The sequence below is a fragment of the Hippocampus comes genome, unplaced genomic scaffold (genome assembly GCF_001891065.2).
Source record: "Hippocampus comes isolate QL1 unplaced genomic scaffold, H_comes_QL1_v1.1 scaffold46, whole genome shotgun sequence".
In the NCBI taxonomy this organism is placed as follows: domain Eukaryota; kingdom Metazoa; phylum Chordata; class Actinopteri; order Syngnathiformes; family Syngnathidae; genus Hippocampus; species Hippocampus comes.
The window spans coordinates 96636-113100 of NW_017805780.1; the positions used below are offsets into that span (position 1 = coordinate 96636).

The 16465-nt window shown below is 49.5% G+C and overlaps 1 protein-coding gene and 1 long non-coding RNA gene across 2 annotated transcripts; both read right to left on the bottom strand.

The window, feature by feature from the left end:
• Positions 1–1865: 1865 nt before the first annotated feature.
• Positions 1866–5957, bottom strand: LOC109524767 (uncharacterized). The gene is made up of 2 exons (XR_002170006.1): positions 5790–5957; positions 1866–2822 (listed from the first exon to the last, which is right to left on the bottom strand). It is a non-coding gene; the product is annotated as an uncharacterized LOC109524767 (long non-coding RNA).
• An 8880-nt stretch (positions 5958–14837) lies between these two features.
• On the bottom strand, positions 14838–15972 carry LOC109524757 (cdc42 effector protein 4-like). Its single transcript, XM_019884849.1, has one exon. It carries the CDS (start codon positions 15852–15854, stop codon positions 14859–14861), a length of 996 nt encoding a protein of 331 aa, XP_019740408.1. The 5' UTR covers positions 15855–15972; the 3' UTR covers positions 14838–14858.
• Between the last annotated feature and the right edge of the window lie 493 nt (positions 15973–16465).

A 16465-nucleotide genomic window follows, 5' to 3' on the forward strand; every position in this document is an offset into this window, starting at 1 on the left:
AAATCGGGGAGAAGATAATGACTCGTCGTACACCTCATTCCGCCAGATAATCGTTGGGGATCGTCTTTTTAGAGATAGCCGCTAATCTGGCCCTTTCTGACTTGAACCAGAGGAGAAGAAAAATGCTCCACTTAGGCCCAAATGAATGGAAGAACGCCAAGTGTGGTCAAGAATGTCCAGCCTCATTCTGGACCCCGATTGTTGGGTCTCCAAGTACAGGACAGTCCCGGTTGTTCTGAGTTTTCTGCAATTGCGCTAGCCCTTGGCGGGATGGCCTTGACCACTGGCGTCAAAGCCAAGGCCCGGGGGCCAGATCTGGCCCGCCACATCATTTTACATGGCCCGCGAATGTCAACTTCCACGATGCTTTCTAAAATGTCAACCAAAATTTTCAATTCTCATATCTGATAAATAAGAGCATTTTCGTGTTACCAAACCCCTCGCGATAGTAACTGAAACAAGAGTTGAATCAACCGTTATTCTGGACTTCTTGACATGGTTTCAGTCATAACGGCCCTCCAAGGGAAACGGTGACTAAAAGGTGGCCCGCGACAAAAAGGAGTTTAACAGCTGTGGTTTCGACAGTTTGGAATTGGGACTTTGGATCAAGCTGCAGTGTCTTAGTGGAACAGCTGGACTGGGCTGCATTGGCTTTGGGAAAGAATGACGAAACACCCCGGTGACCCTTCACCTGTGGAATCCCCCTGCCAAACGACGGCATTTTCGCTGGCTACGGGTCACTCGGGTCATTTGAATGGATTTGAGCCAAATTTTCCAACGCATGTCACCGAGCGCGCCCTCCATTGACAAAGACGCTCCAGACGCGTTTTCGGCTTTCCACTTTCCGGTTTGTGCGCGTGGCTCTGTTGCGTCCGCAGGATCTCCCGGGCCCAGAGCCTCACCGGCTTAGACAGTTGGGATGTGGGCTTTGAACGTAGCTGGACGCTCGGCGCACTGAGATTCCTTCGACCTAATGGCGAGTTCTATGAGCTGGACTGTGTTACTTTTGGGAATAGGAAGGAATGACAGGATGCCCCAGTGACCCCTGACAATCCGTAATGCTGAAACGACGGCCGTTTTGCAGGAAGGGAAATTGAGTTTTCCAGCACGTCCACCCGTTTACTTTTGTGAGCGAAGACATTCTGAATGTCTTCTCGGCTTTGCAGGACGCAAACATGCGTGGCATCGGTCCGTACCCAGGGCCCAGCCTCGCCGCGCTCGTCTTTTCGTGTTTGCGTTTCGCCACTGAGCGGCTATCGGATAACATCCGGCAAAACCACGTCTGAGGGAAGGCGGCAGGAGTGGAACCCATATCGGAGGGCTTCCCGAGAACCGTTCCCACTCGACAACACCAGATCCACACACCGGCTTGGTGCGCTTTAAAAGCCGAAGACTGGCACTGCGGCGAGCGCAACGAAAGGGCCGAGCGGCCCGGGCGTTGAATCGGATGGCCTGGTCCGAGCGGGGCGGGGCGGGGCTTTCATTTCTCTGCGCTGAGCAATGGCGGGAGCCTCCCTCCCAGGCCGCGACAACACAGTAAATCTGACACAGACGCCGCGAGCGCCTCTTACGTGATGCGCCAGCGGGCTGATCCCCAACATGTGCTCGCCATTAGCCGCTGGCTTCCTGTTTGAGGCCGCGTCATCCCGCCAGGGCCGGCCAGCCCATGACCTCACGGTCCGAGTGGCTGCAAAGGCGTTGCGATGGAATTCAAGCAGCGCTCCCCTCTCCTGAGATACATTCCGGGCTGTTTGGAATTCCTCCTCCTCCTCCTCCTCCAAATTGTTTTGAAATCGACACCTTAAACCCAACTACAACTCCCAGGGAAGAAAAATCAACTCTTGTCAGCTCGTTATCAGAAGGTGTTTTTTTTAAATTCCAGGCAGGCTCGCGGCCTCTCCCAGTAGTGTGCACGTCTTCTTTTGACAGCGAGCAGCCGCGTGCGTGCCCACAATGGGCACTCGCGCCTCTTTCACACAGAGATTGTACGTTACTGGCCAGAGGTTGGCAAAAGTCCTCACAGGCACTACTTTGGACTGGCCAAGCGCGAGTACTGAGACTGATTCTACTCTCGCACTTAAGTCAAAAAGTACAGACGCAAGGACAGATTTAGTGCTGTGAAGTTGAAGCTGAGACTAGACAATATTTGGCTGGGCATCCGGCCTCCATCCACACAATGCCCCCCACGCCCCACCCACCCAAGTGCATTGCTGCATTCCATGGTGGGGGTGCAACAACGGCATCAGTGTTTTTCAATGGGCCGCCACATCGATACAGCGCTTTTACTCCCTCCTCATCTGGCTTCTCTCTCGCTTTACATGACAGCACACACCATTCTTGACTCTTTTCCGAATTCGCGGCGGGAAAACAAGGTGCTTTCCCAGAAGAATTCAATTGCAATTTCTACCCCCACCCCTTTTTTCTTTTAAATAAGACACAGGTTTTTTTTTTGTTTTGTTTAAAAAATGTTTTGTTTTTTGTGACAAAATTTGGTGATGTTCCAGCTAAACACGGCATGAAGTAAAATATACAGTGGACTTTTTTTAAGCCCTATCAATTCCTGCTTTCTTGGCAAAATGTAACACGCCCCTCACAACTGAAAGCATTTTCCTCAAGACCTAATGCCTCGATTGCAAAACATTGCTTTTTCCTTCAAGTTGGTGGTGACAAAATACAGCCTCAGATCCCACGTGGGTATATTTTGTCGAAGTGCGCAGACGGGCGGCGGACCTGCGAGAGGGAGGGCTGCACCATTGCGGGAGTGGACACAGCCTTAAAATACGCTGCACTGGTCACACACTCGAGTCTTGAGAAGGTGGAATCTGCACAGGAAAGTTTTTTTCTGGAAAAAAAAAAAAAAGATAATATGTCACGTTTCAATAGGAAAATTGTCATTTCCCCCCAAAAACAAAAATGGTGTTTTTAGCACCAAAATATATGACGTGATAAACAAACCTTTTTTGTCAAAACAGGAATGTGCTGGGCAAAACTTTCTTTTCAAGAAACTTTTGGTGGCAGCTTTCCATGTAAACGTCGGGGCTGACCATTGCACTTTACCGTCAATGCGCCTTGAGAAGACTATTGCATGTTTCACTTCTCTAGTCCAACAAGCTGGATGGCCAAATCAAGTTTGAAGAAGGTGTCTGCGTCTGCTACTGAATGCTCGCGCGTTGTGACTGTAAACACGAAAGCTGCACGAGAACGCCACAAAAGGATGGGAAAATGGTCGTTCCATGTTGAAGTATCAACGAAGCAGCTGTCGACGTTCATCATTCAAGATGTGTCCAAGAGGCCCATAAAAGAGCAGATGTCGCCCATCATCACCTCCAATGAAGGAGGGGGCCTGGGGGCATGCGGGATTGGTGCCCACCAGTTGACATGTGCAATGTCTCCAGCCTATCCGCGTCCATGCGCGTGTGAAGAAGCAACAGCTGGACGGACGCCTGTGCAGCCTTCGGGACGGGTCGCCACTCCCATCCCGGCCTGATGAGGGATGTTGGGATGCTTTGGGACGCTTGATGCGTTCCAGATGAGAGACCTGACCAGCCCCCCCCCCCTCCCCTACTCTAACGCCATTCCCCCTTTCCCACCTCCACCCAACATGTGTCCCGCTTCAGCTCCTCCGAGGGAAAGGGTGTGGCCATTTGAGCGCCCAAGAACGCTGAGAATGAAAGCAAAGGAATGCAGCCATCCAAATACCACGCCATATGCTATCTGTGCGTGTATGTATATGTGTGTATATATATATATATATATATATATATATATATATATATATATACACGCACACACACACACACACACACATATATTACAGGATACAGTATGCGTACGGTGTATAAACGGAGAAATCACGCGTGGAGCAGCCCTGTTTGCACAAGCGTGGGGGATGGGGACACTTAATCAAAGGCAGCAGTTGTTGTTTTCAGGATATTCTTCCGTGTTGAGGTTAACCTTGATTGATGACATTGATCAAATCAAGCACAAAATGTCCCATTTTATGTCAAAATACAGAAATGTCCGGAGAAAATTTTTTTTTGCTTCGCTATTTCCCTGGAAAAACGCGTTGAGTAAAACTGCAGACATCATCACATCAATCAAGTTTTTCTTGATTCATTTCTGGTTCCGGCTTTCAAGCTTGTCCTTTTTGTGTGGGCTATTCCAAGTTCGGAGGTACCAAGCAACTCCAAGACAATATTTCAGTTCAAGCCAGGACAATTCCAAAATGTTCACCCAGGTGTCATCATTCATTGTGAATAAAGATGAAGCGGCGAGTGTAATCCAAGTGCAAACTCCCGACACAGGGGCAGCCAAAGTTTTGCGTCAGAGGGCCGCCTACAGAAAAATGGAGGGATTCAAATTTGTCAGTGCCTGTCCTGAGCTCATCTGGAACCCGAATGGAAATGAACTTCAATTGAGGCTTCAAAGGGAGAGAAAAGTCGCATTGATGAAACAGCACAACGGTTGGCTTCTTGTCGAAAAAAGAAGGCCTTGTGTTCGGGTTGCAAAGTGAACCACTTTGCCTGATGAATCTTTTTTGGTCATAATCTAGAAATGTGCTCAAAGATGATCCAGCAAAATCTCAGACGATGGAAACTGATGCGGATGTGGTCAAAAAAACACAGACAAAAAGATTCTTCTTTTTTTTTTTTTTTTTGTGATTCAACACCCCAAAAATATTTTGACGGCATTTTGCCCGGGTTGTATGGAACGTTTCAATGGGAGAAAGCTGCGCTTCCCGAGGGAGGGGCGGGGATGGGCAAAATTCACAATCTCCGGCTTTGTCGAAATCCAGAAATGTCCGGCCAAGATTTCGTTTTCTTTTCTCAATCGGCAAAAAAAGGGCGTTCAGATCAAGCGTTCATCTCTTTTATCCTGACTGAGGGGACGTTGTTTTTGTCATCTTCAAATGTTGGGCTGAATAGCCAACACGCAGGCTACGTCATCATCAACCTTGGTTGGAAACGCACAAGTCGGGGAGACACACACACAGACTTTTTCCACTCACGCTTGATCATGATGCAGCCGGCAAAGAAATGCCACCGCTTGTGTAAAGGGGAGTCGGGGGGGTTGTCAGCTCTGGGAGGTTTCCAACGACACTTGTTGATTCTTGCGGTCGTGCGTTGGATTGGTGAATCTCTCCGGCCCGTACAGAAATGTCAAAAATGAAGGAAGAAGCAGTCCTGCTTCTTGCTGGAAGAGCGGGGTTGGGGAATCATCAGACCGCAAGGACATTCCAAGTACGAGCGGGAATGCTGACATGGTTGGACTTTTAGCAGAAGTGGACACGCAAGTCGGCTGCTTTCATTCAGCTGAAAATCTGAAGAGTGACTCAGCTCCGTTTTTTGGTTTTTTTAAATCCGGCACCGCCATTTCCAGCGTCTGCCGTACTTTGTATTTGGGAGTTATTCGACTGCCGAGGACGACGGTGCCGCGTGTGGCCAAAATGTAATCCGATGACTGAGGGCGGGACTCGGGAGCCTTTCCATCCATTCGTTCAGCGAGTGAAAGTTGCGTCCCATTGATGACAAACGTGTTTTGGAGGTACTCCTCGAACTGGAGCAACATTTGACCCGCGCCGCATGGCGTTCCGTCGTACACTACCCTACAGTGCGGGCGCAAAGCGGCCAACTTGCGCGTCGCCGGTTGTAAACGCCGCTGGGGGCGGGGAGAGGAAGATCTACATCGCGAGAGCGGTGCACACTAACGCCCTCCTCTCCCGCCTTTCTTCGCTTCCCGGCGGAGGCCCCGGAGCAGCGGCCCAGCTGGAGAAAGCGCAGGATGATTACCTAAGCATGCCTCCTTTTGTTCCGCTCCTCCCGCCGGCTCTGATTTATCCATTGGGCGCATCCTCCTCAAACGCCCGTTCCTCACGTGGAGCCTACGCGCCCAAGCAACGTCCGGTCTCTCGCTATTTTCCTCTGATGGCTTTTTGCGGTCGGCCACCACCACCACGAACCCCAAAAAGGCCATGTCAAGTTTCGACATGATAGTCCATTAAACCAAGCATAAAACAAAGAGAATTTAGACGTTGTGCTTTGAAAAGGACGACGTAGCTTCGTCTTTCGGTCCGCTAGCTTCACGTTCCCGCTCGATATCATCGATGCGTTAACCCGCAAAGGCAAACAGCGATTATAGCAGCAATGGCAGTCATGGATTATTTATCCTCCGCATAGAATGCTTGATATGAGTACAGCATATCAAAGCGGGCGCACGAGGAGTGGCGGCAATTCCACTGAATCGTATCGTCAATCCACGCTGCGACAAAGCATCTGATGGACCGCCATTTTGCCCGATGAGAATCCACATGACAACAATGTTCGTCCAAACGCCGCGCGGGAAGGTCAAGATTCAAATCTTCAACCTCAGAATCGTGAGGCGGATGTGCTGGCCGCCGCCCGGAGCTTGTAGCTTGAGCCTCCAATTCGACATGGCATGAACGATCCTCAAGTAACTGTTTGAAAATGGTCACCTCACTTCAGTTTTTGGTTTGGGGGGTTCTGAATATGGACATGGTGTTCGGCCGCTGTTAAGTGCACAACCCGATCGATCTCGTGAGATCGTGGCTGTTGGCCACTTGGAAAAATTTGCCTTAACACCTTGAACAGAAAGCGAATGATCAACGCAAACCAGCTCGAATTGCTTTCTTGACCCGAATTTTGCGGCCCTTTTATCCTTCCGTTTTTCTGTAGGCAAACGTTTGGCCTCCCCTCCTTGAAGGTAACAGTTTGTACCTTCTCCCGCATTCGCGACGCTTGTAAAAGTCAACTAGGGAGGGTACGAAAAGTGATGAACTACTTTGTGAAACGGTCCAGCTGCGTTCTAAATCACACACTGAGGGTGTGGCTGCGGAGAGAAAACAAGCGGCGGGTGACGACGTGAAGAGCGGACTTGAAAACGGGGCTGGAGCGCAGTGGGCGTCGGCCGCTTTTTGAAGGGCCCCGTGATCCACACTCCGAGCGGGCCTCCCCCAGGGCTGAGCCAGACACCGTTGAGAGGGCTGGGGGCGGGGTTTGTAAGGGGTGGGGGGGGGTGTTCCAGCTGATCCCTCCATAAATCGATGCCATGTGTTTGTCATTCGGGCTTTTGTTTGTCCGCTCCTTGGCCGGCTTCAAAGCGGTGGGTGATGTTGACTGTTTTTCTTGTGGCCCCGTTGTGTTTGGAGGCTTTGCAGGTCGGAGACCACAAAAGTGAAAGTCTAGTGAAGGAGCAATGACTCGGATTTGCTTTTGAACCACATCGGCCCCAAAGAGGACTTGTGACTCCAGAGGCAAAATTTGGATCGTCGGAAGTGAATAAAGTCATTTCTAGGGCGGCAACAAATAGTGAACTAATTCATCGGTTGATTCTTTTTTTTTTTCCCCACTGAATCGATAAATCGGATCGAATAACATCTTTTAATTGCCACCCCGTCACAGAAAAACGGGACATTGATTCCAGCGCAGGAAGTGCGCACGTTGGTGATGATTCGGTTGGCGGTTGGGTCCGCGACATCAATCGCAAAATCGACAAAATGTCGATCGCTAATCGAACTCGTGGAAAATGCCGAATTGCCGCCACTCTCGTCACTTCATTCACGGCTCCAACACCTGGCCATCATCTGAGCGAGCCTCCCTGCTTCCAGTCACAGCCAGCAAAGGTCTGTGATAGATCATTTGTGGGGAAAAAAAAAAAAAAGACTTCATTCATTCAGAAACTGATCACGGGATATTCAAAATCCGCCCGCCGTATATTCTCCCCCGCCTGCTATGCGTCATGAGCTCACTCAGCTCCGAAGGAAGAAAAAGAGGAAGAGAGCCTGAAGGTTGAAAGGTCATCGCAAGTCCGATGGGATGCGACCCCCGGCGATCCCTCACTTCCTGGCAAGCGCCCCAACGAGGCGCTGCGCGGCGGGCATGCCGTGTCGCCGGAAAACAAGGAAGGCTTTGTGCGCGCTCTTGGGGTGGCGCCAACATCCCCTGTTGGCCTGCTTGGAGCCTCGCGGGACTCACTTCTTCTTCTTCTTGGGGATTTTTATTGGCAAGTCCGCAGTTCCCGCGAGCTCATTTGACAAACGTCTTATTCTATTTTTGACATTTATCATATTGGATTGGCCCGCTAGCTTAATGCTAACCGCAAGCGGAAAACGCCACGGGAAGGCGAATGAAACGAGCTTCACCGTGGTGACGTTCCAACCCTGAAAGCGACACCGACAGCAACGCAATAGCCACAGACATCTTCTCTTTATCCTCGACAAAAAACAATATCGATCACATATTGCTGCGGCTCACTGAGCGGTCGTGGCGTACGTGTGAGTGTGCGTTCATTCCGTCGCCGTCAGCGCTATTTTTAGCCGTTTCGCAGCTGCATTTTTGCCACATGGAAAAAGACATTTCAACACTCGGGCGGGCCCCGAGGAGGAACCGCCATGACACACTCCCGACCCAAATGTTGAAGTCATAGTGGAAGCGCTGATGAGACATGAGCCGTCACCACGGCACGTTGTTGCTATGAAGACGAACGGAGGGGAACGCGCAAAGGGGCTCCGGTCAACTTCATTTTTCAACTTGCATCTGCCAGCGGCGTCATCACCCCTCCCCCTTTCGTGTGCGCGCGTGTGGTCTGCAGGCTTTCCGAGGTGAAGAGGACAACACGGGCACTGCACTGGCTCGAGTTTCTTTTCTTGGGATAGGTGAATTTTTCACCGTGTGGGGAAAAAAAAAGACTGTGATGAAAATTGACGGAACACCATCGGGACAGCGGGAATGAAATGTAATAAGGGGAATTGAAAAAAATTGATGGGATGGGCACTACTCGGTGTCTGTGTCAGGTCTGGCCTTATTTCAAGGTATCGATACTCGTGAAGGAGGCCAATACCAGCAAGCAAAACAACAACAACAACAAAAAAAAAAGCAGGGGCAGTGGCAAAGTGCTGCCTAAAGATAAACTTTATCTGGTGATGAAAGTTGGCCACGTTGCGGAATTTTGACAAAGACAAACGACGGCGGAGGAGCTCGAACCGCCACCGCAGTTTGAAATACAGTTAAAGCTAACCAAGAGGATTGGAAAACAGCGCGAGAGGATACGATTCGGTTCTGAATAAAACATGAGCAAGTCCAATACGCGAGCGCGAGAGGATACGAGGGTGGGGGTGGGGTGGCTCGGTTCTGAATAAAACATGAGCAAGTCCAATACGCCGGAAGATTCCATTCATTGGTGGCTGTACAACACATTCTTGACGTTTGCTGTTCGATGGTGTACTCACCGAGTGGCGCATGACGTCATGGACACGCTCACATGGGGGGAAAAATGTCTGGGCGGCCTCAAGTTGCATCACTCTCGCTTAGAGGCCACAAACACACACTCGGCGCTTTGGCACTGGCGGCGCAGGAACCTTCCGACTCGTCTCCTGCAGAAAACGGCGCACGACGCACAGAGTCAAAGCAAACACAACAACCAAAAGGATGAAAAAAAAACTTCACAGATGCCCGCATCCAAATTCAGGGATCTGATTTGTGGTCCCAAAATGTGCTTCTGAGAGCAGACGTTTGTCCCTAAGAGCGAGGTATACAAGAATGTACGCACGGACCGACGAGCCCATATTACAGGAACCTGATTTACGGTCCTCACAGCACAAGAAGCCCCAAAGATGCGCTTGTGTCAAACTATTTTTGTCCCTTTGGGTGGTGAGTTTTCTAACCCACACAAACGTACATACCTACATGATATTATGGGGACTTGAGTTGTACTTTCCCAAAATGTTTTCATGTGAACACATTTTTTCTTCCCAAACAATGATGGACAACACACACAGACACACCAGAAATGAGGACCTGATTTGTGGTCCCCAAAATATGCATGTGTGACCACAAGAGCGATGAATATCATCATACACACACGCGTGCACACATATGAATTCATTACGGGGACCTGATTTGTGATGCCCACACTACAAGAAGTCCTGAAGACAAGCTTGAGTACACAGCTTTCTTTTTTCCCTCAAGAGTGATGATGAAATCCAGAAAACAAACACACACACACACACATTTTTTTTTTTTTTTTGCTGTTTGTTTACGACCTATTAAAATAAAGGCCTTGCAAACATGCTGCAGCAAACTCAAAAAGAAATAAAATGCTGGAGTTGCCAGGGGAGCCGTCTGGATTGTGTGTGTGTGTGTGTGTGTGTGGGGCTGTAAAATAGAGAGCAAACCCAGGCAAAAAAAAGGCAGTATATGAACAATCTTGTATTGTGTCCCCCCCACCCAACTTTTTCACTTCCTGTCTCTTTTTCTCTCCTTCATATTCCACCCCCACTCTAAAGCTTGCACAGCACACCAGGCAGGTTGTTTAATTCTTTCCAGATTGCGGCGTGCCGTCGTCCCGGGAAGGGCTCCGCCAGTCTGCTGATGGAATTTAGCAGCAAAAGGGGGCTTTGCCAGTGTCCAGGCCGGGGGCTCCTGACGTTTAAAAAAAAAAAAGGGCAGAGCGCGCCACCCATTGGTGGCGCTCGGAAACTACAGCCTAAAGTGAACATTGACTTGGGGCGGGACAAGAAACAACTGCATGGTGGGTGGACTCGGGTTACGATGACTCTTTTTTTTGTTTGTTTTGTTTGTTTTTTTTAGTTGTAAACCTGAAGAAGAAACCGTTGCCTCATACTTCAAGCCGACGGCGTCACGTGTGAGTACAATATTTTACAGTAAATGATGCAACATTTATGACGAACCACCCCCTCGCATATGACATTTGTGAGCTCCTCCAAATCGCCACACCCCTCCCTCCTTTGAAGCGACCAAAACCACCAGACACGAGTTCCCTGTGGCCACTAGATGGCAGTAGACCACAAGCTCTCCTGAAACAAAAAGTTGGAAAGGGTGGCGAGGGCAAAAAAAAAACCCAACCAACACTAAATTAGATGAGCAAACAAGACAATAAAACAAAAAACGAGCAATGCATAAAAGAAGAATAACGGCGACAAACGGAACGACGAATAGCGCAGCTGGTGCGTATTGACCGCCAGAAATCAATTGAAACAGGCTGCTGTTATCACCAAGCTGAGAAAAATGACATTTTTAGCTCCTGTTGACAAATTGGAGGCTGGTGTAATGTGACATCATGAAAAGCAAGGCCCAGTAAAATGGGCTTGAACGATTGAACGGGGAATACATCTGAGCTGTCAGTGTTCACCAAACTCCCGACCGTGGGGGAATTTTTAACTGGGGGGGGGGGGAGTGTCTCTCTGTGGCAGGGAGTTGGACTGGAATTCACCGTTTATACCGACTTCAAATTTGAATGTAACAAAGAAAATGAATGTTGAGAACGCCACGAGACCAAACCCAGAAAACAAATCATCTGTGACGTTCCAATGCGCTGCGCCGGAGGACAGTTTGACATCAATTTCAGTCGACGGCAGAGGGCGGTAGAAGGCCAAAATGGCAGCCCCTTCTGACATAGATGGATTTATCTGCTTAATTCACCTTCCACAAACGCAATATTCATCAGGATACCATACTTGGACTGGTGGGGGCAAATAGACCATATTGCGAGAATTGGGGGGGGGGGGTCTTGAGTTGCCCTTAATTTAACCGAATCCTCCTTTTAATACCATCACCACGGCCGTGTTTTGAAATACACAAAACCACGTATATTTTCAAAACCATGTATATTTTCACAAAGCAGCGCGTAGAGAGCAACAGAGCCATTTTGTGGATTCGAGGATGAATATCGTCATTAATAAAAAACCTAGTTAAACCTTCCATTTCATCAACTCCAAAACTTTACATCACAATAGAGCAGTTGACAATCGGTATTTATCTTATCACATGAAACATTCTAAAAAATAACAAACATTTAAAAAATCACCTGAACACTTCGTACTCACCACAGATGCTTATTCTATGAAGAAAATATCCATCGTCTTTCACTCCTCGGAGCTAGCTCGCTTGCTGTGTTAGGGAAGTCAAAGCTAACTACCGGTAATTGTTGCAGTCCTGGAGTGCTAAAATAGTCAACAAAAAAATCCGTTTCCAGATTGGGGGTGGGGGGAGCAATCCAGACAATTTATTCTTGATTTCAATGACCATTTTTGTTTCTTGATCTATGTATTTTTTTTAATGCTGTCCGACAATTATCTTATCCAGTAAACACCAGCGCGTTAATATGAATCCCAGTTGAGTTTCTGTGATCAACCAATCAGAGGACTGAAAACCGCAAACGTCACTCGCAGCCTTCGCGAAGGTGGAGCGTGGTCAATGTGAAATCTGATTGGTTAAAAAAACACAACCCACCTTTATTTACACAGGATTGTAATCTAGGCAGGTAGCATTGACATGAAATCTACTTGGACAAAAAATGTAAAATACTGTACTTACAAGACTTGAAATTAAGGCGAAGTAACGTTGGAAAGAAATGAGTACAATTCCATCGAAAGTAAATGGTAAAGTTGAGCAAGTGCTTGAGAGATGGTTCACGCCAGCGCACACCACTGAGTGGTACTCACAGAATCATTGAATCAGAATGGCCTTTATCGTCATTGAATGCTTGCTTCCAAATGGGGCTCACTTGGGAACATTCGCTACGGTCCGAGGAGCCTTCGATACCAGACCTGGAGTTTGCCCAAAATGGCTGCATCAAATCCAAATGGCCCACTTCCTCCTATTCAGGAATGACTTTCCCATGCATCGTTTTCGAATACAGTGCCTTTGACATATCCGTCCGCCTAATTTTGTGCAGATACATTCAACTGTAAATTTTTTTCCCCCCCGGAACTTTTTCACACTGACCTTTCTGTTTAGGTACTTGAGCCAAATGAGAGCATTTCCCCCTCCTTACAATCAAAGTAAGCAAAGGCTCGATTGTCATCCCAAAAAATGATTGTGAGTGATGATCATGTGGTATGGGGTGTGTCCAGAGTTAATTTCTTGCCTTGGAAAACAGTCGGGGCGATAACCGTCAAGGTCAAACCTTTTCATTACGTCCGATCGTAAAACCTTCAACCACTCTCTTCACTCACACTCCCTCAACCCGGAGCCGACATGAGCTCATACTTACCAGGCACATCCGGCCACAATGCGATGACTTCCTTCCTTCCTTATTCAAGTGTGCCACCTGCAGAAAATGGCTTTTGACTATCGCCATCAAACAAGGACTTAAACACCTCCTCGCGTGCTAAAAATGGTAACTGATCAAGCGATGAAAGAGCAGAAATTCTTTTATTGAAAAATATATACGTTATTCTGACTAATACAGCAATCAACAACAACAACAAAAAAAGCTGTAAATATACAGTCAAGACAAAGACAGAAAGGCAAAAGACAAACGCCTCCCTTTCACCCGCACCAAATCATCAAACAACCGGAATGATATACTCATTTTAGTGTTGGGAGTTACTTTGTGATTCTCTTGTTGAAACATGCTCGGAAGGCACAGTCTCCCAATCAATTGGGCTGGAATAAGAACAACAATAACGACTTTGTGGCACCATTTCACCAAGCGGCGGCAGCACAAGGAATCCTTATTTTTGGAAATGTGACGCAACACTCGAGCTGCGACGTCTCCACAAGTTGCCGACAAATGTTTGATTGCTGCCACTGCTTTTGCATACACACCAACCAACACAAAACCAACAAAGATAAGAACAGATACAGACGGATTCAAATTTAATTGGGCCTGTCGGTGACACTCAATAAACTTAATCGTCATGACAGGAAGTTACAACTCACAGCGCGTTGTTGCAAATCGTACCTGGGGGGGCGCGCTATTGAAGGGGGAAAAAAAAAAACGTGACTGGTTTTGGTCTTACAAATGCGGGGACTGTGACGTTTCCCAAAGTGACAATTATGGCAAAATTAAGCAAAACAAAGAGGGACACCTCATCGTTGTTAATATTTAAGAAGATGGTGAATAGCCGATTTCCTTGACAACAAGACTCGCTCGGGACATGCTTTGGTATGTGCTGCTGTTTTGGTTAGCAACAGGGTTCAAATCGATTGTCCGTGTGTGAGCAGAGTACAGTTCAAGTAGCGTTTTTTTTTGTTTTTTTTTTTAATTGACTAGTGACAGGTTTTGGTTGCCCCCGAAATTTCCATCCCACCACCCACTTGGGAAAAATTAAAATGCTCCCTCAAAGAGACGCCTCGGTTTTAGCATCCATTCCTCCATTTTCAACGAGTGGCGGAATACACTCTGGACTGCTCACATTGAGCCACCAGGCATGCTTTTGGAACGATGTTGCATTGAGTCTTCATTGGGTCGGAGGTGATATTTGACTTCCGATTGGTGGAAAATGCACACGAGCGCGGGTTTGAACATGAATGAGATTCTAACCCAGAACCCGTCGACTGCAAGTACCCGCCACACCACCGATGTCACTATTCACACAAAGACACGAAGGAGTCAGCAAGCACACTGATGCCAAGCAAAACCAGAGCGCCGTCTCTCACATCCTGATCGGGTGTCAAGTTCGCGGCGCCCAAAGACGAACACAATCTCACTTTCACACGGCCGCTTCCGCGCAGAAGCGGCTGGCTTTACACTTAGTGCTAAACGGCCAAGTGTCCACCATCGGGCTCTTGTTTACCGTCAAGCGGAAAAGTCCAGAAGAATTTGCGCCGGCAGGAAGCGGCGACATGGGAGCCCAGCAGCTCAAATGGCCATTTGCCCTTTATGTTCCGACGGCGAAGAAGACGCCCCGAGTGGTGGTACTGCAGTGATGAGAGATGGGCCAAATTCAAGGAGGGGAGGGGGCTTGCCGGGGGTCCGTCCTTTGGAATGTTCCACGTTCAAAGGGCGAGAGCGGACAAACCGCTTGCTCGTGCTTCCCACTCTCCGACTCCCCTCTCAAGGGATGCTGGCTTACGTCACCAACATTCCACGCTTCCTCACACGCGGATCTCGTCATCTTCGTCGTCGTCCAGGAAGGACGAGAAGTGGCTCTCCTCTTCGGGCGGCGCGCTGAAGGTGGCGCTGTCCGTGTCGGCCGCGTACACGTGGGCCTTGTCGTCCAGGGCCGCCGAGCCCGAGCTGGACACGGAGCAGCTATCCAGGTGCCGCAAGTGTTTGGGGAGGACCTCCGGGGTGTACTGGGGGGTGTGGGGCACCTCGGGATCGGTCCTCGGGGGTGCTTCCTCCTCCTCCTCCTCAGCTACGGCCACCGTCCTCCTCCCGTCGTTGTCGTCATCACTTCCGTGGGCGCTGAGCGGCGGCGAGGCGCGGCCCTCGCTGCTCTTGCCTTCCTCGTAGCCGAGGTCGTCGTCGTCCTTCTGCATCACGCCCAGGATGTCCCCCAGCATGGACGGGCCCAGGTCGACGTGGAAGGACATGACTGACTCGGCGTGCTTCATTCCGGCGGCGGCGGGGCTCCGCCTCTCGGGGAGCTCGCCGGCTTCCCCGAAACGCAGTTCTTCCAGCTCGGGGAAACGCCTTCCCGTGGCGGCACCGGGAGCGCCGGCGCAGTGCTGGCTTATCGGGCTGGGGGACAGGCTCTCGGCCACCGCGTTGTCTCCCGCGTCCTCGTCGTTGAGGAAGGGCAAAGACATGGCGTTCTTAACGTAAGCGGGCGATCCTTCCGAGACCACCAGGGGGAGCTCCCGATGCTGGTCCACTCGGGTGGTGGACTGGGAGCGCTTGCTGCTGCGGAAGGCGCGCGACAGCAAGCCCGGACGGGGGGAGCTGGGGAAGGAGGCGGGATCGGCGGGGGGTTCCCCCGAGCGCGAGCTGAGGAAGGAGGTGTCGCCAAAGGCGTCGCCGCTGCGGCCCACGTGCATGGTGTGGCGGAAGTCGCCCAGCGGCGCGCTGATCATCTCCCGGGTCAGGTCGCTACGGGACCGCCGGTTCTTCTGAGCGGGGCCGGACACCAGCTGCTTCAGGATGGGCATGGCGGCCGATTTCACTTCAGCGAGGTCAAAATCTTGGCAGAGAAAATCCTGGATGAACAATCGTCAGTCAGCGCAGGATCCTGAAAATAGAACACAAAGCGTGACACAAGATCCTTTCATGGGCACGCTGAACTTTCGATACGAAATCATGTTTTCGTTGACAAAATATAAAAGCTCCAAAAAAAACAACAACAACAACAAACAAACAAACTGGCTTTTGACTCTGCATGAGACTTGATTTTTAGTTTGTGAGCTATCTACTGTCGTCGTTATTCATTTCTTGTTTGCTGTGGTAGGTTGGACCAGTGCGAAAACAACTTTCCATCCAAGTTTCCTGCCAAAACACACTTTTCTCATACTCACAAGTTTATTATTGCTGCTCCCCCCCACTAAATGGAAGCCCCTCTAACTCCTGAGGACCACCCCGCCGCCTCCCCGTACCCCGACCGAATCAAGCGACACGGTTCACGTTTGTTGCAGAGCGCATTTGCTCAGCCGAATCCAAAGCAGCAGAAGCAAATATGAGGCCGGCTACATTCGCACGCTGTTGTATTTCGAGCCTTTCTTTCTTTTTTTTTTTTTTCCCCCTGCGAACGTGCATACATACGCTG

What these genes read in the sequence shown, in the direction of transcription:
- LOC109524757 (XM_019884849.1), bottom strand. Translation starts at nt 15,854, where the DNA reads ATGCCCATCCTGAAGCAGCTGGTGTCCGGCCCCGCTCAGAAGAACCGG.